This window comes from Neoarius graeffei, chromosome 28, assembly GCF_027579695.1.
Source record: "Neoarius graeffei isolate fNeoGra1 chromosome 28, fNeoGra1.pri, whole genome shotgun sequence".
NCBI lineage: Eukaryota > Metazoa > Chordata > Actinopteri > Siluriformes > Ariidae > Neoarius > Neoarius graeffei.
The window spans coordinates 19856072-19877662 of NC_083596.1; the positions used below are offsets into that span (position 1 = coordinate 19856072).

Here is a 21591-nt window from a genome sequence, read left to right on the forward strand (position 1 = left end):
TCTTCTTGCTCTCACATAGTGAGAAAAAGGACCCGATGGTCAGTCGTCCCTAGAATCTGGAATGATTTGACTTGGACGACCATATTCATCAATCCTGATGGAGGAGTAACCAAAACACTGAAACAGTAATAAAACGACCAAACAACTGTTCCAAAGGAGTGAAAATGAAAGAAAACACTTCTCCCAGCTTTCCATGTCTGCTGGACCAACCGAAATCCCCCAGTGGCTCCTTGGAGCCTGTAATGGACAAGTTTTCCGTGTGTGAAAGAGCCAGGGGAAAGTTCCACTCTGGACTTCCACTGTTACCCCGACGCAAGGGCAGGCTGGAAACTAATGTGAGAATTGATTTATGTGTTTGCTAACTTGCGCTTTTCAAAAATAGCCGTGGCGGTTTCCAGTACCCCCTGCTTAGCCTGAAACGCACATGCCAAAGGTTCCGTTGAAAGTGGTGCATGCCTGCAAATGATCCCGAGCAGGAACGCAGTAGGTGGACAGCAGAAAAATCAGAGACATGTACATGTGCAGCTTGATCCCCCCCCCATCCGGTTGCCGTTTGTTTTGTCATCCAATTCCCCCTTTCTTGTTTTAGTCACCAATTTGTATGTGCCACCTTTTGGAATCCCCACAGCTGCTTTTTTTTCCTTCCCTTTTCCACATCTATTTTTCATTCACGTTCTCCGTTTTCGTACTCCCCAGGATGTGAAATGTGGTATCCTTCACTTTTACTTTTGTGCTGAGTTAGTGACCGTATATTTGTATGTTTTTTTTTTTATAGGCACTTAGCAACAAGCTTATGTCAGGGCTTGATAAAGACACCGAGGCATTTAAGCTGACAGTGCTGACAACACCTTCATCTCTGCCAGCTCCCATACAACCCCTAAACACACACAGACACACACACACGTTTTACTATTCATGTGAGGGCCTTCCATTGACAAACATCTCGTTCTTATCTCATTATCTCTAGCCGCTTTATCCTGTTCTACAGGGTCGCGGGCAAGCTGGAGCCTATCCCAGCTGACTACGGGCGAAAGGCAGGGTACACCCTGGACAAGTCACCAGGTCATCACAGGGCTGACACAGACACAGACATCCATTCAATGCAGCTAATTAATATTAACTAACCTCAACTAACTCAGTAACCAAAACCACCTAGCTCTTTTTTTTTTTTTTAAATAAAAACTTACATGCAGTTTCAACGCAATTGTCCCTACAAGGTCAAAACATTTCTATTCAAAATTTTCACAAATATTCTGCTCAGTAGAGACATTTAACCCCCACCAAGATAGAAAAACATGCCCATGCACTCACACATCATTCAATCTCTTCCAAATACATACATATCTGTTGTTTGGAGGTGTGCGCACGCATTGGGGTCGATGATGTACAGTGCTATTCAAAAAACACAACCCACTTTACACCCTAGTGTGAATAAATCAAGAGGTCCACAGCTAAAAGCTCCGTATACAGTACCAGTCAAAAGTTTAGACACACCTCCTAATTCAATGTTTTTTCTTTATTTTTATTAATTTAAAAAAGTCTCTTCCCGTCTTAAAGTAATGATGGATGTCATTTCTCTTTACTTAGTTGAGCGGTTCTTGACATAATATAGATTATTACAGCTGTAGAATAGGGCTATTTACTGCGGTTTTATCATTTACTGTTTGATCTCAAACTCATTCAGAAGGCAAGAAATTGCACTAATTAACTTTTGACAAGGCACCTGTTAATTGAAAAAGCATTCCACGTGACTACCTCATGAAGCTGGTTAAGATAATGCCGATAGTGTGCGACGCGTCAAGGTAAACGCTGGCTACTTTGAAGAATCTAAAATATGAAACGAACACTTTTTGGTTTTCGACATAATCCCATACATGTTTCAGATGTCATTTCATAGCTTTGATGTCGTCAGTATTGTTCTACAATGTAGAAAACAGCCTAAATACAGAAAGTATTAAGGGGGAAAGTATTAAGGGGGGGAAGTCATGGCCTAATGGTTAGAGAAACAGCTTTGGGACCAAAAGGTTGCTGGTTCAATTCCCCAGACTAGCAGGATTGACTTAAGTGCCCTTGAGCAAGGCACCTAACCCCCAACCGCTCCGGCAAGAGTGATGGCATACCTTGTGTCTGATTAGCCAAAGAAAAACTGATGATGTGATCATCAGTTCGGGCATTGAACCTGACCAACTGAACTGAAATACAGAAAAAACTATGAATGAGTAGGGGTGTACAAACTTTTGACTGGTACTGTAAGTCATAAACGAATTATTTCCTAGGCATTACATTAGAGGCATTTAGCAGACGCTCTTATCCACAGCGATGTAGAACAACAGTTCCCTGACATACCCACAGCAGTGGGTAGCTCGGGGAGCAGCAGGGGGTCAAGGGCACTTCAGCCATTCCTGCTGTTCCAGGGAATTAAACCGGCAACCTTTTAGTCCCAAAGCTGCTTCTCTAACCTTTAGGCCATGGCTTCCATGGCGAAACATTCAAAGACTTTTGCCCTGTGTTTGTAAAAATGTTAATATTTAATGAAGAAATGGAGTGAAACAACTGATACAAAAAAAAAGGACAGCCACTTTTGTTCTAAACCTCTTCCAGAACACTGAAGACACAAATACACGTGGCAAGCCCATTTACTTGAACATACCAACACCTGACTGCAGTAAATGACGCAAAACATGAGACTAGACACAAGGCAAGCATGTGGATTTGTCCCATAAACATCTGGGTCAAAAACGATGCAAAATGTCTGGAGCAAGTTGCAGAACCCTTGAGGTCAGTGAGACAAGCCTTTGGGGCATTAATGATGAGGGTAGCGTGTGTGCGCGCATGCGCACAGCCTACGGAATGCAGACTTGTCTCAGCAGGACCCGAGGACAAAGAATGGTTTGTTACCACCCCACCAAGACAGGTAACATAATCCACTTTCACTTTCTCTCCCCCTCCACTTATGCCATCATTTCTTCACTCTTCACCATTAGCTCCATTTCTCCTCTCTCTCTCAGCTTCCCTCTCTCATTCCCATCAGTCTGGCTCAGATGTCGCATTAGTATCCTAACTCGCCCTCTTTCCGCCTTTTATTTTCTCCTACACTCATTCATTCCACCCGCCTCAGCCTTGGCACTTTCATTTTATCTCCTATTCTCAATCAAAAGAAGAGCAGTAAGGTTTGGAGAAGTGAGGACGCTGAATACTGTGGCAGTCCAAGCATTAGTTACAGTTTCACGGACTCTCATTATGGTAGAAAATGCATGAAATTTGCCATGGGTGTATGTGTGGTCACACTTTTGTCTGGCTAAATGGTAAATGTCCGTTACTGAATTTATATTTTGGACCCACCATAACTGCTATGAGTCGTTGTGTTCACCCGACCCTCAATCATCTCATCTCGTCTCATTATCTCTAGCCGCTTTATCCTGTTCTACAGGGTCGTGGGCAAGCTGGAGCCTATCCCAGCTGACTACGGGCGAAAGGTGGGGTACACCCTGGACAAGTCGCCAGGTCATCACAGGGCTGACACATAGACACAGACAACCATTCAGACTCACATTCACACCTACGGTCAATTTAGAGTCACCAGTTAACCTAACCTGCATGTCTTTGGACTGTGGGGGAAACCGGAGCACCCGGAGGAAACCCACGCGGACACGGGGAGAACATGCAAACTCCGCACAGAAAGGCCCTCGCCGGCCACGGGGCTCGAACCCGGACCTTCTTGCTGTGAGGCAACAGCGCTAACCACTACACCACCGTGCCGCCCTGACCCTCAATCAAAACTATAAAAAATATCCCGTCCTTTAAAGCTATACTGCTTTTCAGATTTTTCAAGTTTAGGTCATAAAAAGAATTTTTCCCCCCCTCCGACACCTAATTATTTTTGTTTAGTGGACCGAAAGCTACAGAATTCGAATCCCAGACTTCCAATTTTATTCATTTTTTAAATAGAACAATTAATGAATTTATCTCCACGTGGCCTTAAATTCTCCGCCATTTTTTCCTGCTTCACCATGACCCAATACAAGATACTACGTCAGGCATCACGTGGTGGGCTTTCCCCGTTCGCACAAGGCATTGTGGGATACGAATTTGAAACAGGAGAGAAAAACGGAGGACGCGAGTGGGCGAATGAAACGTGAAAGACCGTAACAGAAAGCGAGAAAAAGGCGTTATGTTGCGAAGGAAAGGAAACGCAGGACTGAGCACCTCTGTGTGATCAGCTGTTCGTTTAGCGACAGAATGATGGAACAGTCAGTGCACGGTCAAGGTAAGCGTAAGCATGCGCACACAGACGTCCTCTGTCTGCTTGACTGCGCCAAGTGAGCGATTTCATGCACGTTATTTGCTTTAATCCCTTCAAATTAAATAACTTCCCAGCCACGGAACGGCCTGGGTTTTAAGATATTACAGAAATAAACAATCACAATGACCAAATTTCAGAGGGAACTAAATTTCACCGATTTTATGAAATCGAAAGGCCGTCTACTTTTAATCTAGATCACAGGTTACAAACCCTGGTCTCGGCGTACCAAAGAGAACGTGAAACTAAAAGCAGCAGACTGAAAGCCTGGAACTTTCATATGATAGGCAATTAATTCAAAAACATTAAAGCTCATTTAAACCAAATGTAATATGCTCGTTCATGCAGATACGCATCAAGAGCCTGAGTTCACACCAAACATCAGAATGAAGAAAAGTGTGAGCTCGGTGACTAATTGTAGCATGGTTGCTGGTGCCAGATGGACTGGTGCGAGTATTTCAGAAACTGCTGACCTCTTGGGATTTGCGCACACAACGGTCTCGAGAGTTTACACAGAAAAGGTGCGAAAAATAAAATAGAAAACATTGAGTGAAACACAGTTCTGTGGGTGGAAATGCCTGGTTGAGAAGAGAGGTCAGAAGAAAATGGCCAAATTGGCTTGAGCTGCCAGGAAGGATATAGCAACTCAATCATTCTTTACAACTGTGGTGAGCAAAAAAGTATCTCAGAAGGCACAAAACATCCAACCTTGAGGTGGATCGTCTAGAACAGTGGAAGACCACATTGGGGTCCACTCCTGTCAAAAAAAAAAAAAAAGCTGACGCCATCATGGGCGTTGAAGATTTTTTTTTTGGGGGGGACGACAAAAAACAAACACCTGGCATGTTTACGGTCTTTAACTGTGCAGTTTGAGCGAGTCTGTGCCCATGATGTGTGTTATCACATGTCTGAATTACACAAGTTATTGAAGAAGTGAGAAGTTGACAAGAAAAAGGGCTGCGATTTTATGGAATCAATTTTGTGCCAAAATGTTCATACAATACTTTTGAAATACAACCCCGATTTCAAAAAAGTTGGGACAAAGTACAAATTGTAAATAAAAACGGAATGCAATCATTTACAAATCCCAAAAACTGATATTGTATTCACAATAGAACATAGACAACATATCAAATGTCGAAAGTGAGACATTTTGAAATTTCATGACAAATATTGGCTCATTTGAAATTTCATGACAGCAACACATCTCAAAAAAGTTGGGACAGGGGCAATAAGAGGCTGGAAAAGTTAAAGGTACAAAAAAGAAACAGCTGGAGGACCAAATTGCAACTCATTAGGTCAATTGGCAATAGGTCATTAACATGACTGGGTATAAAAAGAGCATCTTGGAGTGGCAGCGGCTCTCAGAAGTAAAGATGGGAAGAGGATCACCAATCCCCCTAATTCTGCACCGACAAATAGTGGAACAGTATCAGAAAGGAGTTCGACAGTGTAAAATTGCAAAGAGTTTGAACATATCATCATCTACAGTGCATAATATCATCAAAAGATTCAGAGAATCTGGAAGAATCTCTGTGTGTAAGGGTCAAGGCCGGAAAACCATACTGGGTGCCCGTGATATTCAGGCCCTTAGACGGCACTGCATCACATACAGGCATGCTTCTGGATTGGAAATCACAAAATGGGCTCAGGAATATTTCCAGAGAACATTATCTGTGAACACAATTCACCGTGCCATCCGCCGTTGCCAGCTAAAACTCTATAGCTCAAAGAAGAAGCCGTATCTAAACATGATCCAGAAGCGCAGACGTCTTCTCTGGGCCAAGGCTCATTTAAAATGGACTGTGGCAAAGTGGAAAACTGTTCTGTGGTCAGACGAATCAAAATTTGAAGTTCTTTATGGAAATCAGGGACGCCGTGTCATTCGGACTAAAGAGGAGAAGGACGACCCAAGTTGTTATCAGCGCTCAGTTCAGAAGCCTGCATCTCTGATGGTATGGGGTTGCATTAGTGCGTGTGGCATGGGCAGCTTACACATCTGGAAAGACACCATCAATGCCGAAAGGTATATCCAGGTTCTAGAGCAACATATGCTCCCATCCAGACGATGTCTCTTTCAGGGAAGACCTTGCATTTTCCAACATGACAATGCCAAACCACATACTGCATCAATTACAGCATCATGGCTGCGTAGAAGAAGGGCCCGGGTACTGAACTGGCCAGCCTGCAGTCCAGATCTTTCACCCATAGAAAACATTTGGCGCATCATAAAACGGAAGATACGACAAAAAAGACCCAAGACAGTTGAGCAACTAGAATCCTACATTAGACAAGAATGGGTTAACATTCCTATCCCTAAACTTGAGCAACTTGTCTCCTCAGTCCCCAGACGTTTACAGACTGTTGTAAAGAGAAAAGGGGATGTCTCACAGTGGTAAACATGGCCTTGTCCCAACTTTTTTGAAATGTGTTGTCATGAAATTTAAAAATCACCTAATTTTTCTCTTTAAATGATACATTTTCTCAGTTTAAAAACATTTGATATGTCATCTATGTTCTATTCTGAATAAAATATGGAATTTTGAAACTTCCACATCATTGCATTCTGTTTTTATTTACAATTTGTACTTTGTCCCAACTTTTTTGGAATCAGGGTTGTATCAAACAAAAACGACAAATCAAAATGCAAAAAAATGAAGTCAATTTTTTTAGACTGGCAAACAAATTATTCGTGTAATCGTGCAAAATATCAGTCTATTACTCTTCAGAAACCTTTTATTTTTGTTCTGCGTCTTTCTCAGTTTTGTTTGACGTAATTTATTTTGGTTGCGATTCCAGCTTTCTCGTTTGCGCTCCCTGACTTTTTGCTTGCAGTTTTGGCACAAACTTCACGTGTGGGTGGGCTGTCCAGGAATGCATTCCCATTGGCTAACTTGTGTTTGACTGACAGCTACGCTCAGCCATTCCCTACTCGGATTCTGGCGGACTGTTTGACGAGTGACCGATCCATTGACGGTAAACAAGGATCGAGTGGACTTCAGTGGCGACTATGATACTGAATTTACACTTTGTTGAATTAATTCAATATCATAGTCACCACTGAAGTCCACTCGCTCCTTGTTTACCGTCAATGGATCGGTCACTCGTCAAACAGTCCGCCAGAATCCGAGTAGGGAATGGCTGAGTGTAGCTGTCAGTCAAACAAGTTAGCCAATGGGAATCCGTTCCTGGACAGCCCGCCCACACGTCAAGTTTGTGCCAAAACTGCAAGCAAAAAGTCAGGGAGCGCAAACGAGAAAGCTGGAATCGCAACCAAAATAATGACGTCAAACAAAACTGAGAAAGACGCAGAACAAAAATAAAAGGTTTCTGAAGAGTAATAGACTGATGTTTTGCACGATTACACGAATAATTTGTTTGCCAGTCTAAAAAAAATTGACTTTTTTTTTCTTTTTTTGTATTTTGATTTGTCGTTTTTGTTTGATATTTCAAAAGTATTGTATGAACATTTTGGCACAAAATTGATTCCATACGATTTGAGCTCACACTGCAAAAAATAAAAATCTTAGGAAGTTTATTTGTCTATTTTCAAGTCAAAACATCTAGCCACCCTTATTATAAGACATAATTGCCCAACAAGCAAAACCTCATTTAGCTAGAAAGGCTAGTTTTTAGACCGTCCATCTTGAAAATCTTGTATAGACAAAATGTCTTGAAAAAGTCTTATTTGGAGCACCTTTGAAAATAAAACAAAGTTGTTTTTTTTTTAAACAAGTAAGTACATTTTGGATGTTTGTCAAATGCGGTTCATCTTGTTTCAAGAAAAAAAAAAAAGTGTGCTTGTTTTGGGAATAAATGAATTTTACTGAAATCTTTGAATCTTGCCCCCAAAATGCACTGTTGCTTTGGCGTTGTGTAAGCACTGTAAGTCAAAATGCGTAGACTTTTTATTTATTTTTTTTTTTTTGGTTCCTGAGGTCCTGGGGAAGTGGAATCTTAAGAGATGTTTTAATGTTTGAATGTTGAAATGGGAAAAAAAAAATATAAACTTGTTGCAATGCTACACGTGTCGTCAACTTGATTCAAGATATTCTCTGGTCTCATATCTAGAGTATTTTACTAATTACAGGTCACAAAAGGAGAATCTTTTAAGCTGGCAATGCTTAGTTGTAGAATTTAACAATCCTAATATTAGTATATTTCTCTTAAATTCAGTTTTTACTGCTAAGACTTTGTCATGAATTTAAGTGAAATACCCTTAAAATGAAATAAATAAAAATGACTTGAATGGCTAAATGTAAGAAGTACGATCTTGTTATAAGAACTATTTTGATTATTTTGAGTTAATCAGATCTCGCATAATAAGTTCCCCAATCTTATTTTGGAATTATTTCATCTAAAAACAGGTTAGATTTTTCATCTTACTTTAAGAAATCTTACCAAGTCCAATTTGACTAGTTCCATTGGCAGATTTTTTTCCACCTGATTCAAGCAAATATGCTTTGTTTTAATCTTTTATTTCTTATTTTTGAAAGGCCATTTTTTTGCAGTGCAAGAGTCTCGAACGGTTAAAGTGTTGAAACGTAGGTGTGAGGCGTTGGGTAACGGTAGAATCACACAAACCTACTGCAACTCCTCTCCAAAACCTGAAGGAAATGGCCTCCACTTAACTGACACCTTTAGTGTGCTGGATGAGACAATGGAGTGTCCCACTGTGTAATATAACCATCCTGTACATGGTGTCCATTCACTGAAGAGCACACCATTTTCCCTCCCCGTTTATTTTTCCAGCGCTATTCAGCAAGCGATATGTTGCTGATATGAATGAGAGCCAGAAACCCTGCAGGATCTCCCTCTCCCTCCCTCCCTCCCTCCCTCCCTCCCCCCCCCCAAAGTGGGACTCATTCCGTCTCCCCTGTTCTCTCGCCCCTCTCTTCACCCACAAACATCATCTGAACATCATTAGTGAGTCAGGATTACAGGAACAGACACTAATTATTTTAATGACAAGAGCCAATATACAGGATGACGTGTGCACGTGTACAAGCTTCTGCAACAAAAATGACAGCAGGTCTATTTTTAGACAAGAGCCTGTCTATGTTTTGAATCATGAGGAGCGTGTGCATGTGTGTGTCCGTCAATAAGGGCTGTTCTAGAGCCTGGGTGGCAAACAGCTTGTGGCATCCAGGTGGTGCCACTGTGGTGGTTATTAAGAAGTGACCATATGGGAAAACAGGAGGGCGCAGGCTGGGGACACACAAACACTTGTCTTACCATCCTTGTGAGGACCTTCCACGGACATAACTATTGCTACACTACACTTAAGTCTAACCTTATTAAAGTTAGAGCTGGTTAGTTCGGTTCATCAAAAGAAAACCATTTGCCTGTTTTTATTTAAAGAAAAGCTGTAACTTTTGTAACAGAAGCAGTTTTCTTTGTGGGAACCAGCCAAATGTCCTCACAAAGTCAAACCGATCAGATCAAACTCGGACTGGTCAAATCAAACTCCATTCAGGGCTCACCTTCATAATGAAGGGGGGGACCCCCTTAAAACCCCAGGACCAACCCCCCCTCCCACGTTCATCTCAGTCCTTTAATACAACGGTTCTTAAAGCGGGATCCGGGGACCCCCAAGAGTATAGATTGGGATTCATGATTTAATTTTGTTACAGTTCAGGGGCGTAGCTGGGTGGGGTGGGGGTCCTGGGGTGCCCGTGACCCCCCCCCTTTGTCGGCCTCATTAGGGTTTCTATAACCTTGTATGGACTTCCTGTGGTTTGGGCACGAAAACCCAGTTTGGCAGAGTGTGCGGGAGAGGTGGATGCAAGTGCAGATACGTTAAATAATACACAGTGCGATATGAGCATAAAGTGCGTGAAACGCACACAGCAGGCAAACAGTCTGAAAGAGCAGGCAAAGTCGTAATCGAGGAAACAGGCAGGAGGTCAATCGAGGCGCAGACAGAACATCAGAGGCAAAACTATACAAGATCAAGGGACGAGAAACAGGAGTCGAAAAACCAGGAGATCAACAAGAACAGGGACAGGAAACAAGGCTCTCTCAGGCACACTAGACGCGGCGTAATACTTCGCACCATCCTTGCATGGGTGCGGTCCTTAAATAGCCCAAACATAGTTCATTGATTAAAGACAGGTGTTTTGTTAACGGCGCGGGTGCCGGAGCTCGTTAGGCGCGCAGGACTGACACAGTTCTGCGCAAGCGCAACATGATCGCACTAGAAAGCATGGTCAAGCTGCCAGTGTAGCTGCAGTCTTTTTAGTTGCGAATTACGAGTATTTCCTCGTGTTAATAATTCCCCATGTCAAAACAAGCGAAACTTTCCTCCTTCTTTCGACGTGAAGAGAGGTAAGCAATTTATTATATATTTTTTCCATCAAAGTTGCATTTTGTGGCTTTGAAGCCAAGTTTTAGTGCCGTTTCTAGAACACAACATCAAGAAAACGTGGAAGAAACAGCAATAATGGAAGAGCCGGTTTCTAAGCTGCCTAAAACTAGAAATGGTAATTATTTTTTGTTACATAATGTACTCAGGCTAACAGTCAGTGCGTGACCCCCCCTTTAAAAAATCCTAGCTACGCCCCTGCAGTTGTGGGAAGGACAACTCATCTCATTATCTGTAGCCGCTTTATCCTGTTCTACAGGGTCGCAGGCGAGCTGGAGCCTATCCCAGCTGACTACGGGTGAAAGGCGGGGTACACCCTGGACAAGTCGCCAGGTCATCACAGGGCTGACACATAGACAACCATTCACACTCACATTCACACCTACGGTCAATTTAGAGTCACCAGTTAACCTAACCTGCATGTCTTTGGACTGTGGGGGAAACCGGAGCACCCGGAGGAAACCCACGCGGACACGGGGAGAACATGCAAACTCCGCACGAAAAGGCCCTCGCCGGCCACGGGGCTCGAACCCGGACCTTCTTGCTGTGAGGCGACAGCGCTAACCACTACACCACCATGCCGCCCATTCCTATTCTTATTTCTCTTATTATTAACCTACATAAAGATAATAATACTCATTTCCTCTGAAACCCTCCTTCTCTGCGATCCAGCCTCCATCTCCCCAGCCCAACAGTAAGCCAGTATTACTCCTTATACACACACACACACGGACATCTCCATATACACATTATTCCTTACTGTTAATTTTGGTTTTGCACTTAATTTTAAATTCGGTGTTCTATTTGAATTCTAATTTTTTGTATAATTGTATTATAAAGTGTTTTGTATAATTGTATTGTATATGAATATATCAATAATAAAAAATAAATAAATAAAAAATAAAACCCAACGCCAATTTTAAGAAAAATGGGTTCAGTAGGGTTTATATTAAAAAAATTTAAATTTAAAAAAAAAAAAAATTAAAAAAAAAAAAAAAAAAAAAAAAGATACCCCACACACCCCTTAATGTTAATTTTTTCTTTGTTTGTAAAACAAATCTCCATTAATGGGGCCTTTAAAAAATAATTTAAAAAATAAATAAATAAACCACAGTTAAAGGCGTCCGTGACTGTAAAAGTTTAAAAACTCCTACACTTTATTGAAGAAAAAAAATTTTTTTTTTAAAGTAAATAAATAAAAATATCGATGCTTACTTGCCACCTCCACAATGTCTCCTGGCACAATATCCCGAGCCTTGATTCTCTGCACGGCCTTGCGGTTCATGCGGTACACTTTGCCCATCTCTGGCTCGTACTCTTTCAGGGCTTCAATGGCATTCTCCGCATTACGCTCCTGCAACGGTATACAAAACCCCACACACACACACACACACACACACACAGCCCAGCCTCTTCATGCTGATCTACACCATCAACACATCTTGCTGTTCTGCCATAACATTTACATTTAGCTCAACACCTCTCGCAGCATTACTCATCAGCTGCAAGGTAAATACACAGCCAAGAGGATAACATGGAAGAATCTATAATGCAGAAGTTTTGAAGGACACACACACTCTTGACCATGAGCAGTAAAAACAATGCACCAAGTCCAGCAGCTTATTGCACCAGTACAACACAGCAGGATTAGCCTGGCTAATGAGACTTCAAAGCTCTACGAGCTATTGGTCAGGCCAAGCTATTAAGCCAAACCGTTTCCCAGAGCCCGTGGTTGACCCGCCTCCCTGAAATGCCCCAGTTTGCTACTGGTCGAAGCCAGAAAAGGCTGTGACGAAGCTTAAACCAATCACATCACTCTTTCCTCTGACGTATGTGACGCGACGGAAACTGCTTGAGTAACAGGAAGAAGATAAATACCTCCAGGGCTGCTCTTTGCTCCGTTTTCAATGAGAACTTCCCGTTGAATGCTTTCAATACAGCATCTACCGCTGTGTCAAAGGCTTGCCGCTGCCCCATGTTCGTAATGTTTCTAGTGAATGAAGCGCTTCCAGCATAGAGTCTGTAAACAATCTATGGCTTCCGGTCGCAGTTCTACTACGTCACTGCCTTGAACACGCCTCTACCCAGGGCCGTTGGAGATGCTCAAAGTTGATTGGCTCCCGATTTTTCGGGAGCTTGGAAATGCTGTAGATAGCCTGCCTGGCCAGACTAAGCTTGGAACAGGCCCTCGTGTTGCGTCACGCTTAGGATGGGCGGGCCCAGGCTACAGCAGGATAGTCTCCAGGACAAAAGGTTTCTTTTTTGATGAGTGTTAAATGTAACTGTCATTCAGGACACTCAAACACAGGTTCAGTTTGTGAATTAAAAAAAGGGCAAGTATAAACTACAAGAGATGGATAAATTGAGTAACCACTTTACTGTAAAGCACACAGTTTGATTATGTGTGTGTAAAATACTGTACATCAAACCTGCAATAAATATATTATTATAAAAGACACTCTCTCGATCAGGGATGTAATATTTCCTGTTTATGATGGATCGTGTCTCTGATTGGCTGATGGTCAAATACATCACTGTGTGCAGCAAAATTTGGATTTTCAATCCCGACTGGTTAGGACATACCGTACTTAAGTGGTTGTGATGCGACCGAAAATATACACTCTTAGTTTCAAGCTAACTAGTCTCCGTGTACGGTTCAGGACTTTACACTCTGACTCAGGATAAAGAAGTATGTTCTACTGGTGCAACAGGTAGCAGGTCTGGTATCCACCTCCATAAGCAAATTTGTGCTTTGTGAAATGAAAAGTGTCCGTGCTGCATAATTTCATCGCACGCTGACATTTAGAATTACAGAAGAGGACGACAGACCTTATTTATTAGGTCAGTTTCTTTTGTGCTGGAGTTCATAACACACACACACACACACACACACACACACACCACAATTAATCATTCTCTCTCTCTCTCTCTCTCTCTCTCACACACACACCTGCCACACTCCAACGACTGCATTAGCGATCAGGATGAGCAGGATGACTACAGGCTCCACAAAGGCCGTCGTGGACTCCTCGCCTTCCTCAAACAGCGCCAGCACCTGAGGAAAGGGACACAGCACAATCCGTACGTCACGCATACATACAGCAATCTGTGTTTTACTGTATATTAACAATTTGACTTTATTCTGCAATTCTTCTCTTCAGACTGAGTATTTTGTGTAGCTGTTTCATGAGGATGGGAAGTAAAAATGTTCATATTCATTTATCCCATTTTTTTTCCCCATATCCCCCCCAATCCACATTCACTGTATATGAGCAATCACATGCTCTGATTGGCTACTCTACTACTAGGCTATCAGCTTATACACCATCAGTGGAGAAAAACAAAATGGCAGAGCGTTTTGCTGAACCAACCGAGGACGAAATATCTCTACTCGAAAACAAAACCCCCAAAATTGTTCAAGTATTTAAAAGAAACGGAAACAATAATAATAATAATAATAATAATAATAATAAGTTCAATTTATATAGTGCCTTTCACAAACCCAAGGACGCTTTACAAAAGAGTTACCACCAAAAAAAAAAAACTAGGAAGAGGAGTGTGAGGTAAAGAGAGAAGTTTTCAAGTGAGCTTTGAAGGAAGAGAGAGTGGAACAGTCACGAAGTGATTGTGGTAACGAGTTCCAAAGTTTAGGAGCAGCAACACTGAATGATCTGCCACCCATAGATGCCAATTTAAACAGGGATGTGATTTGGGGCTGGTGAAATTATCTGAAAATTTTAGCCAGGGGTCTGGGGGCTGCAGGCCCCCAGCTGGTCCAGGGCAGCGCCCTGGTGGGGGAACAAGGGGGGCAAAGCCCCCCGAAGCTCCTGGGTTCTGGGGTTTTCTGACTTAAAAATTGTACTAAAATGGCAAGCAAACACACAAGAAAAAAAAAAAAAAAAAAACTTGTCATGATTAACAAATTCAAGCCAATTTAATGGTCAACATGCAACTCTGAGCCCCTATAGTAAATTCAATGATTCTTAACTGACAAAAAGCCAAAACATGAAACCTAAAAATGTCATTCTAAATTAAATCATCTGCATTAGAATAAATAGAAAATTGTATAAGGAAAAACAAAATTTATACTTTCAATTACTGTAGAAGTTGAACATACCTAAATGTGCCTTTTCAAACAAACATGATGCAACATAAGAATTCATCCACAAGTCTTCAGGAACTCTCAAAGAAAAAAAGATGCTAGCATCCATGTCCAGTTCCAGCAGATCAGTCACTTTTTTTCTGCAGTTTCTACTCTAGCAATGTCAACTTCATATACACAACTCTATAGTGTTCACTCACCAAAGGATAATCATAACTCCACAGTGTTCATTCACTTAAGGATATTCAGAACCCCAGTGTTCACTCACTTAAGGATATTCACAACTTATTGCAGTGTTCACTCACTTAAGGATATTCATAACTACAGTGTTCAGAACGAAATCGCTGAACAAATGTCTCACAGTCTTATGTCCAACGTCTGTAGCAACCTCTTTCTCCAACCATTCCCAGCAGAACTTGTTTTTCACTATTCTGTTGATTTCTTTAACTTGATTTGCATCTTTACGCTCGATCACGGAGGCTGCCATCTTTCAACTCTTTGTTTGAAGCGAGCTTGCGTACAGCTATCTAACAAGCGCGTTCATTGGTTGTTACAGAGCGATGGGCCAATCACGTACCTCGTTTGAAACGAGGTACGTGATTGGCCCATCGCTCTGTAACAGATTGGGCGGTTGCCAGACTGGGCGATTTCCCACCTAATTGGGCGGTTTTAAGTGCATTTCGGCGGGTTTTGAACATATTTTGGGCTGGAAAACGTCAGCAGTATCTGGCAACACTGCTCGTTTCATCTCAATGATGTAAAAACATTTTTTTTTCAAGTTTTGAGATGAAAAAAGCGGAATTCCGCGAATTCGCGGAAAAATCACATCCCTGTTTAAAACGTGGAACAGTCAGAAGTCCACAGACGGAAGATCTGAGGGAGCGGGAGGGACAGTACAGATGAATTAGCTCACAGAGATAGGAAGGAGCAAAACCATGAAGAGCTTTATAGGTTAAAATCAAGATTTTGTATTTGATCCGGGAGATAACTGGCAACCAGTGCAGTTGCTGTAAAACAGGAGTGATGTGAGCAGTGCGCTTGGTGAGTGTGAGGACTCTAGCTGCTGAGTTTTGGATGGACTGCAAGCGATTGAGCAATGTGGCAGGGAGACCATAAAAGAGAGAATTGCAATAGTCAAGACGAGAAAAAATAAACGCATTGACCAACATATTGGCATCAGTTTCCAAGAGAAAAGGGCGGAGACGTGCGATATTGCGGAGGTGAAAGAAAGCATTCTTAGTAATTAGTTTAAGATGGGGTTCAAACGTAAGGGTAGAGTCAAACATAACTCCAAGGTTTTTTATAACTTGGGAAGGATGAATAGACACACCATCAACATCAATAGTAAAACTGGAGAAATTCTGAACCTGTCTTTTGGTACCTACTAATAGAACCTCCATTTTGCCAGCATTAAGTTTAAGGCAGTTCTTATGCAGCCATTGCTTAAAGTGCCATTCCACCATTGGATGTATTCTTTGGCATAAAATACAATATATTTTATGACAACATGACTAGACAGAGAAATCTTTTAGCTTCAAAATGATATATCAAACATAATATTTTGACAACGACAAGTATATTAATTTTGCGACCAAAGTCACCTACCCTTTTAATTTCCGCGCAGTAGTGAAACGTGATGTCATCGGCAGGTTCCCCTTCTTGTATACCACGTGTCGGTCTATTTTTAGACCAGGAAACCCCCAAAGTGAGAGAGTCATTTCTCCTCGTATATGGGGGCCAAAAAAATTGCGAAAAATTTTGAGTTAATCTTTCAGTTAGCTAGATTTATTGGTATTAGCTAGATTTATTGGTATTATTTTTATCGCGTTCTATCCGCCATTGCTCATAATATGTGCCACGTCACACGGTACACAAGAAGGGGAACCTGCCGATGACATCACACGCGGAAATTAAAAGGGTAGGTGACTTTGGTCGCAAAATTAATATACTTGTCGTTGTCAAAAAATTATGTTTGATATATCATTTTGAAGCTAAAAGATTTCTCTATCTAGTGATACCATTTATATGTGTTGTCAAAATATATTATATTTTATGCCAAAGAATACATCCAATGGTGGAATGGCACTTTAAGGTCAGTGATGCAAGTCCTTAGCAGCTGAACAGAGGCTATGGAAGGGGTGATAGTGATGTAGATTTGAATATCTATATATTCAATAGCTAAATAGCTAAAAGAATATAATCCCCCCCCCCCAAAAAAAAAAATCTCCGGTTTATGGGCGGCACGGTGGTGTAAAGTGGTTAGGAACAGTCTCCTCACAGCAAAAAGGTTCTGGGTTCGAGCCCAGTGGCCAGTGGGGGCCTCTCTGCGTGGGTTTCCTCCACAGTCCAAAGACATGCGGTTAGGTTAATATGGGACGGCCTTGGGTTGAGGTGCCCTTGAGCGAGACACCCAACTCCCAACTCCTCCCTGGGCGCTGTTAGCATGGCTGCCCACTGCTCTGGGTATGTGTGCGCGCACGCGTGTTCATTGCTAACGTGTGTGTTCATTGCTTCAGATGGGTTAAACACAATTTCACAAGTGTGTGGTGAATAAAGCTGTGCTTTAAATTTAACTTTAAAGTAAAGCTTCACTTCATGAACGGTATAAGGTCAAGTTTAACTTTGATGATGCAACAAAATTTAACCTTTATGATAAAATTGGTAACATTCGGTAATAATAAACATCATTAACGTGAAGTTTAACAGTAACACAATGTAAAAGTTCATTTTTAATGATGTAACGTAGTTTTACTTTACTTCAACAAGGTCAAGTTTGACTTGAAATGACCTCAACACAAGATGTAAAGCTTTATTTTATTTTTCATGATGTAAAGGTTAATCATTTAACAGAAAGATTAAATTTAATGATACAGTATAAAGTTTACCTTTAAATGATGCAATCTTGTCATTTTTACAGAAGAGGGTAAAACCTAAAGATGTTTTAGCTTATATTCATTCATCAAAAGCTAAAAACTGTTCATAATACTTCAACAAAATGTCTTTGTGCTCTTGGGCACATATTACTTACTTAAGACACGAGATATTTTTCTTCTCGCCATGGTATTATTTCAGTACCAGTATCACTGTACTTAATGTGGTCTCTATACTAAACTTTGGCATTGATACAATGACTGAAATCCTCGATTTTCTAAGTCACTAATTGAACAAATGCACTAGTGCATCTCAAAAAATTAGAATACCATGAAAAAGTTCCTTTTTTTCATAATTTAATTCAAAAAGGTAAACTTTCATATATTCTATATTCATTACATGTAAAGTGAAATATTTAAAGCCTTTTTTGTTTTAATTTTGATGATTATGGCTTATAGCTCATGAAAATCAGAAATCCAGTATCTCAAATTATTAGAATATTCCCTAAGATCAATCAAAAAAAGGATTTACAATACAGAAATGTCCAACTTCTGAAAAGTATATTCATTTATACACTCAATACTTGGTTGGGGCTCCTTTAACATGAATTACTGTATCAATGCGGTGTGGCATGGAGGTGATCAGTCTGTGGCACTGCTGAGGTGTTATTGAAGCCCAGGTTGCTTTGATAGTGGCCTTCAGCGTATCTGTATTTTTGGGTCGGGTGTTTCTCATCTTCCTCTTGACAATACCCCATAGATTCTCTATGGGGTTCAGGTCGGGCAAGTTGGCTGGCCAATCAAACACAGTAATATCATGGTCAGCAAACCATTTGGTAGTAGTTTTGGCACTGTGGCTAGGTGCTCAGTCCTGCTGGAAAAGGAAATCAGCATCTCCAAAAAGCTCGTCAGCAGATGGGAGCATGAAGTGCTCTAAAATCTCCTGGTAGATGGCTGTGTTGACTTTGGACTTGATAAAACACAGTGGACCAACACCAGCAGATGTCATGGCACCACAAATCATCACAGACTGTGGAAACTTCACACTGGGCTTCAAACACCTTGGATTCCGCGCCTCTCCACTCTTCCTCCAGACTCTAGAACCGTGATTTCCAAATTAAATGCAAAATGTACTTTCATCTGAAAAGAGGACTTTGGACCACTGAGCAAACAGTCCATTTCTTTCTCTCCTTAGCCCAGATAAGACACTTCTGACATTGTCTCTGGCTCAGGAGTAGCTTGATATTAGGAATGCGAAAGTTGGATCCCCTTTCTTGAAGATGTCTGTTCGTGATGGGTCTTGATACACTGACACCAGCCTCAGTCCACTCCTTGTGAAGCTCTCCCAAGTTCTTGAATCAACTTTTCTTGACAATCCTCTCAAGACTGCGGCCATCCCTGTTGCTTGTGCACCTTTTCCAGCCACCCTTTTCAGCAATGACCTTTTGTGGCTTACCCTCCTTGTGGAGGGCATCAGTGATCATCTTCTGGACAACAGTCAAGTCAGCAGTCTTCCCCATGATTGTGGTTGTGTGTACTGAACTAGACCGAGAGATACACTGTGTTCATACTGTTTTACTCAAACTCGAAATGAAATATTCTAATATTTTGAGATGGGTTTTTTTTATGTTTTTGTACTGTATGCCATACTGATTAAAATTAAAATAGAAAAATGCTTGAAACATTTTAGTTTATGTGTAATGAGTCTATAATATATAACTTTCACTTTCTTAAATAACTGATGGAAAATACTGAACTTTTTCACAATATTCTAATTTTTTGAGATGCACTAGTATATTATCCAGCTGCTCTGAAGGACTGTTATGTCCACACCTAGCGTGAACACGCCTTCACTTCCTCAGAGCTACCATCAACACATGGTACCTGCGACAGTGTACTCAGGTGCTGTGGGACGCAACAAAAGCCTGTTCATTTCACACCTCCACAAATACAGCACGCCTTCCAGCACAGGAAACAGGAAAGCTGTCGTTTGCGAAACTCTGCTACATCCCGATTGACGAGTCGAGTGTAAAAGTCGCTGTGAGGATATGTTCTAATAGGGGAAATATGTTGGGGGTTGAACTGCCACTGGGTAGGTCTGTTCTGACCTGTCGAGCTGTACACTGAAGTTACAAGCTCTCACAAGACTGTATTTAGTTCATTAATGTACCTGTGGTTTATGGGGTCAAACCCCATTTCTGGACTTTTAGAGAAAGCAGCCGAAGCTTAGTGTGGGTCATTAAAGGGAAATTGTAAACTTGCACTACTAAAATCAGTATCGATGCCTCCCTAAAATGTCATCCAAGATTTATTTAGTAATGAAATTCTGACTTAACTTTTTAAGTTCAACTTCTTTTAACGTGGTCTATTTACACTTAATGGTTAACGGTTTCCTACATTACCCACAAAGCAATTCGACTACAGACTGATAACCGTGCCAACAGTTATCAGTCGACTTCTCATTAATATGATGAACATAGCTGGAAAATGCTGAGTGAGACAAAAAGCATGTCCTCGTTTTTAGAAACTTGTGCGAAATCTGAAGATCGCTGAAATTTTTTCCTCCTATTAAACACTTGTAAAGGTCCTAGCAATATTCTCCTGTGATCAAGACAACACACAAGCACCAACTTCTCCCAGGAATAACAAAACAAGACCAACTATGAGCTCCTGCTGACTTGCGTATCCCGCCGCTCTCGCTTATATCAGAATGCGAGTGATCGAAGGAATAGGACGCTTATTATGAATGTTGACTTCAACAAATAATTAACCCTGAAACGAGTAAGTAAAGAGCAGTGTCTCTCCCCAGGGGTTTCAAATAGCATCCCGGCAAACTGTCATTTTGAAATACCATCAAAATCCACACTGTGCGTTTCGTAAATACATTCAGTCGGTAAACAGGAAGTCGATGTGCGACAGACCTGAAAACGGTACACACGGTATAGAACCCCAAGCTGAAGTTTGGTACCAAGTGGCTGTGCTTTGTGGTTGCTGAGAAAAAGGGTGTTTCGAACGGACAGATGGATGGACAGAAGTAAACCAGTATAATAAGTAAACAAACAAACAAAAACACCCACCAGAATCACTACACACATCATACATATTTCAGTATAAACACTGTGTTTCAGGTGGAGTTTTCCTTTAAAACAATAAATCTGATAGTGTCGGTAGTGAAAAACCACAAGTTCGGGCTGGGTGTTATGCACCTTTCTAATCCACCCACAGTGTTGCGAGTGTGAGAACACAACCACTGCAGACTTCCAAACACATTCCAAACACCACTCATTCACTGGTTAAGCTCCTTAAAAGGATATACAAGAGTAAGAAGGAAAGAAAATAGAGAGTGAGTAAACCTACAGGAACGGGAGGACAAATACACAGCAGGCCTCATTTACCAAGCTGGAAATTCTCATCTCATTATCTGTAGCCGCTTTACCCTGTTCTACAGGGTCGCAGGCAAGCTGGAGCCTATCCCAGCTGACTACGGGCGAAAGGCGGGGTACACCCTGGACAAGTCGCCAGGTCATCACAGGGCTGACACATAGACACAGACAACCATTCACACTCACATTCACACCTACGGCCAATTTAGAGTCGCCAGTTAACCTAACCTGCATGTCTTTGGACTGTGGGGGAAACCGGAGCACCCGGAGGAAACCCACGCGGACACGGGGAGAACATGCGAACTCCGCACAGAAAGGCCCTCGCCGGCCACGGGGCTCGAACCCGGACCTTCTTGCTGTGAGGCGACAGCGCTAACCACTACACCACCGTGCCGCCCAAGCTGGAAATTATTCATAAGAAATTCATGAAAACCCAGTAAATACGGGGGGAAAGAAAAACAAACAAACACCACATTTGTGTCCTACCCATGTGCGTCAATGTAAGCATAAGACGACCAACTAATCAAATCATCATTTACACGGATTATTGTACTTTTACATATGGAATATAA

The 21591-nt window shown here is 41.6% G+C and overlaps 1 protein-coding gene across 2 annotated transcripts in view; it reads right to left on the reverse strand.

Moving 5' to 3' along the window:
- Positions 1-21591, reverse strand: part of atp2a3 (ATPase sarcoplasmic/endoplasmic reticulum Ca2+ transporting 3) — a 194483-nt gene that overhangs the window by 85408 nt on the left and 87484 nt on the right. For both annotated transcript variants that reach the window (XM_060912161.1, XM_060912160.1), the window contains 2 exons: positions 13615-13719; positions 11880-12018 (listed from right to left, as the gene is read on the reverse strand). In XM_060912161.1, the coding sequence (XP_060768144.1) occupies positions 11880-12018; positions 13615-13719 (244 nt within the window). The remainder of the gene's footprint in view (positions 1-11879; positions 12019-13614; positions 13720-21591) is intronic.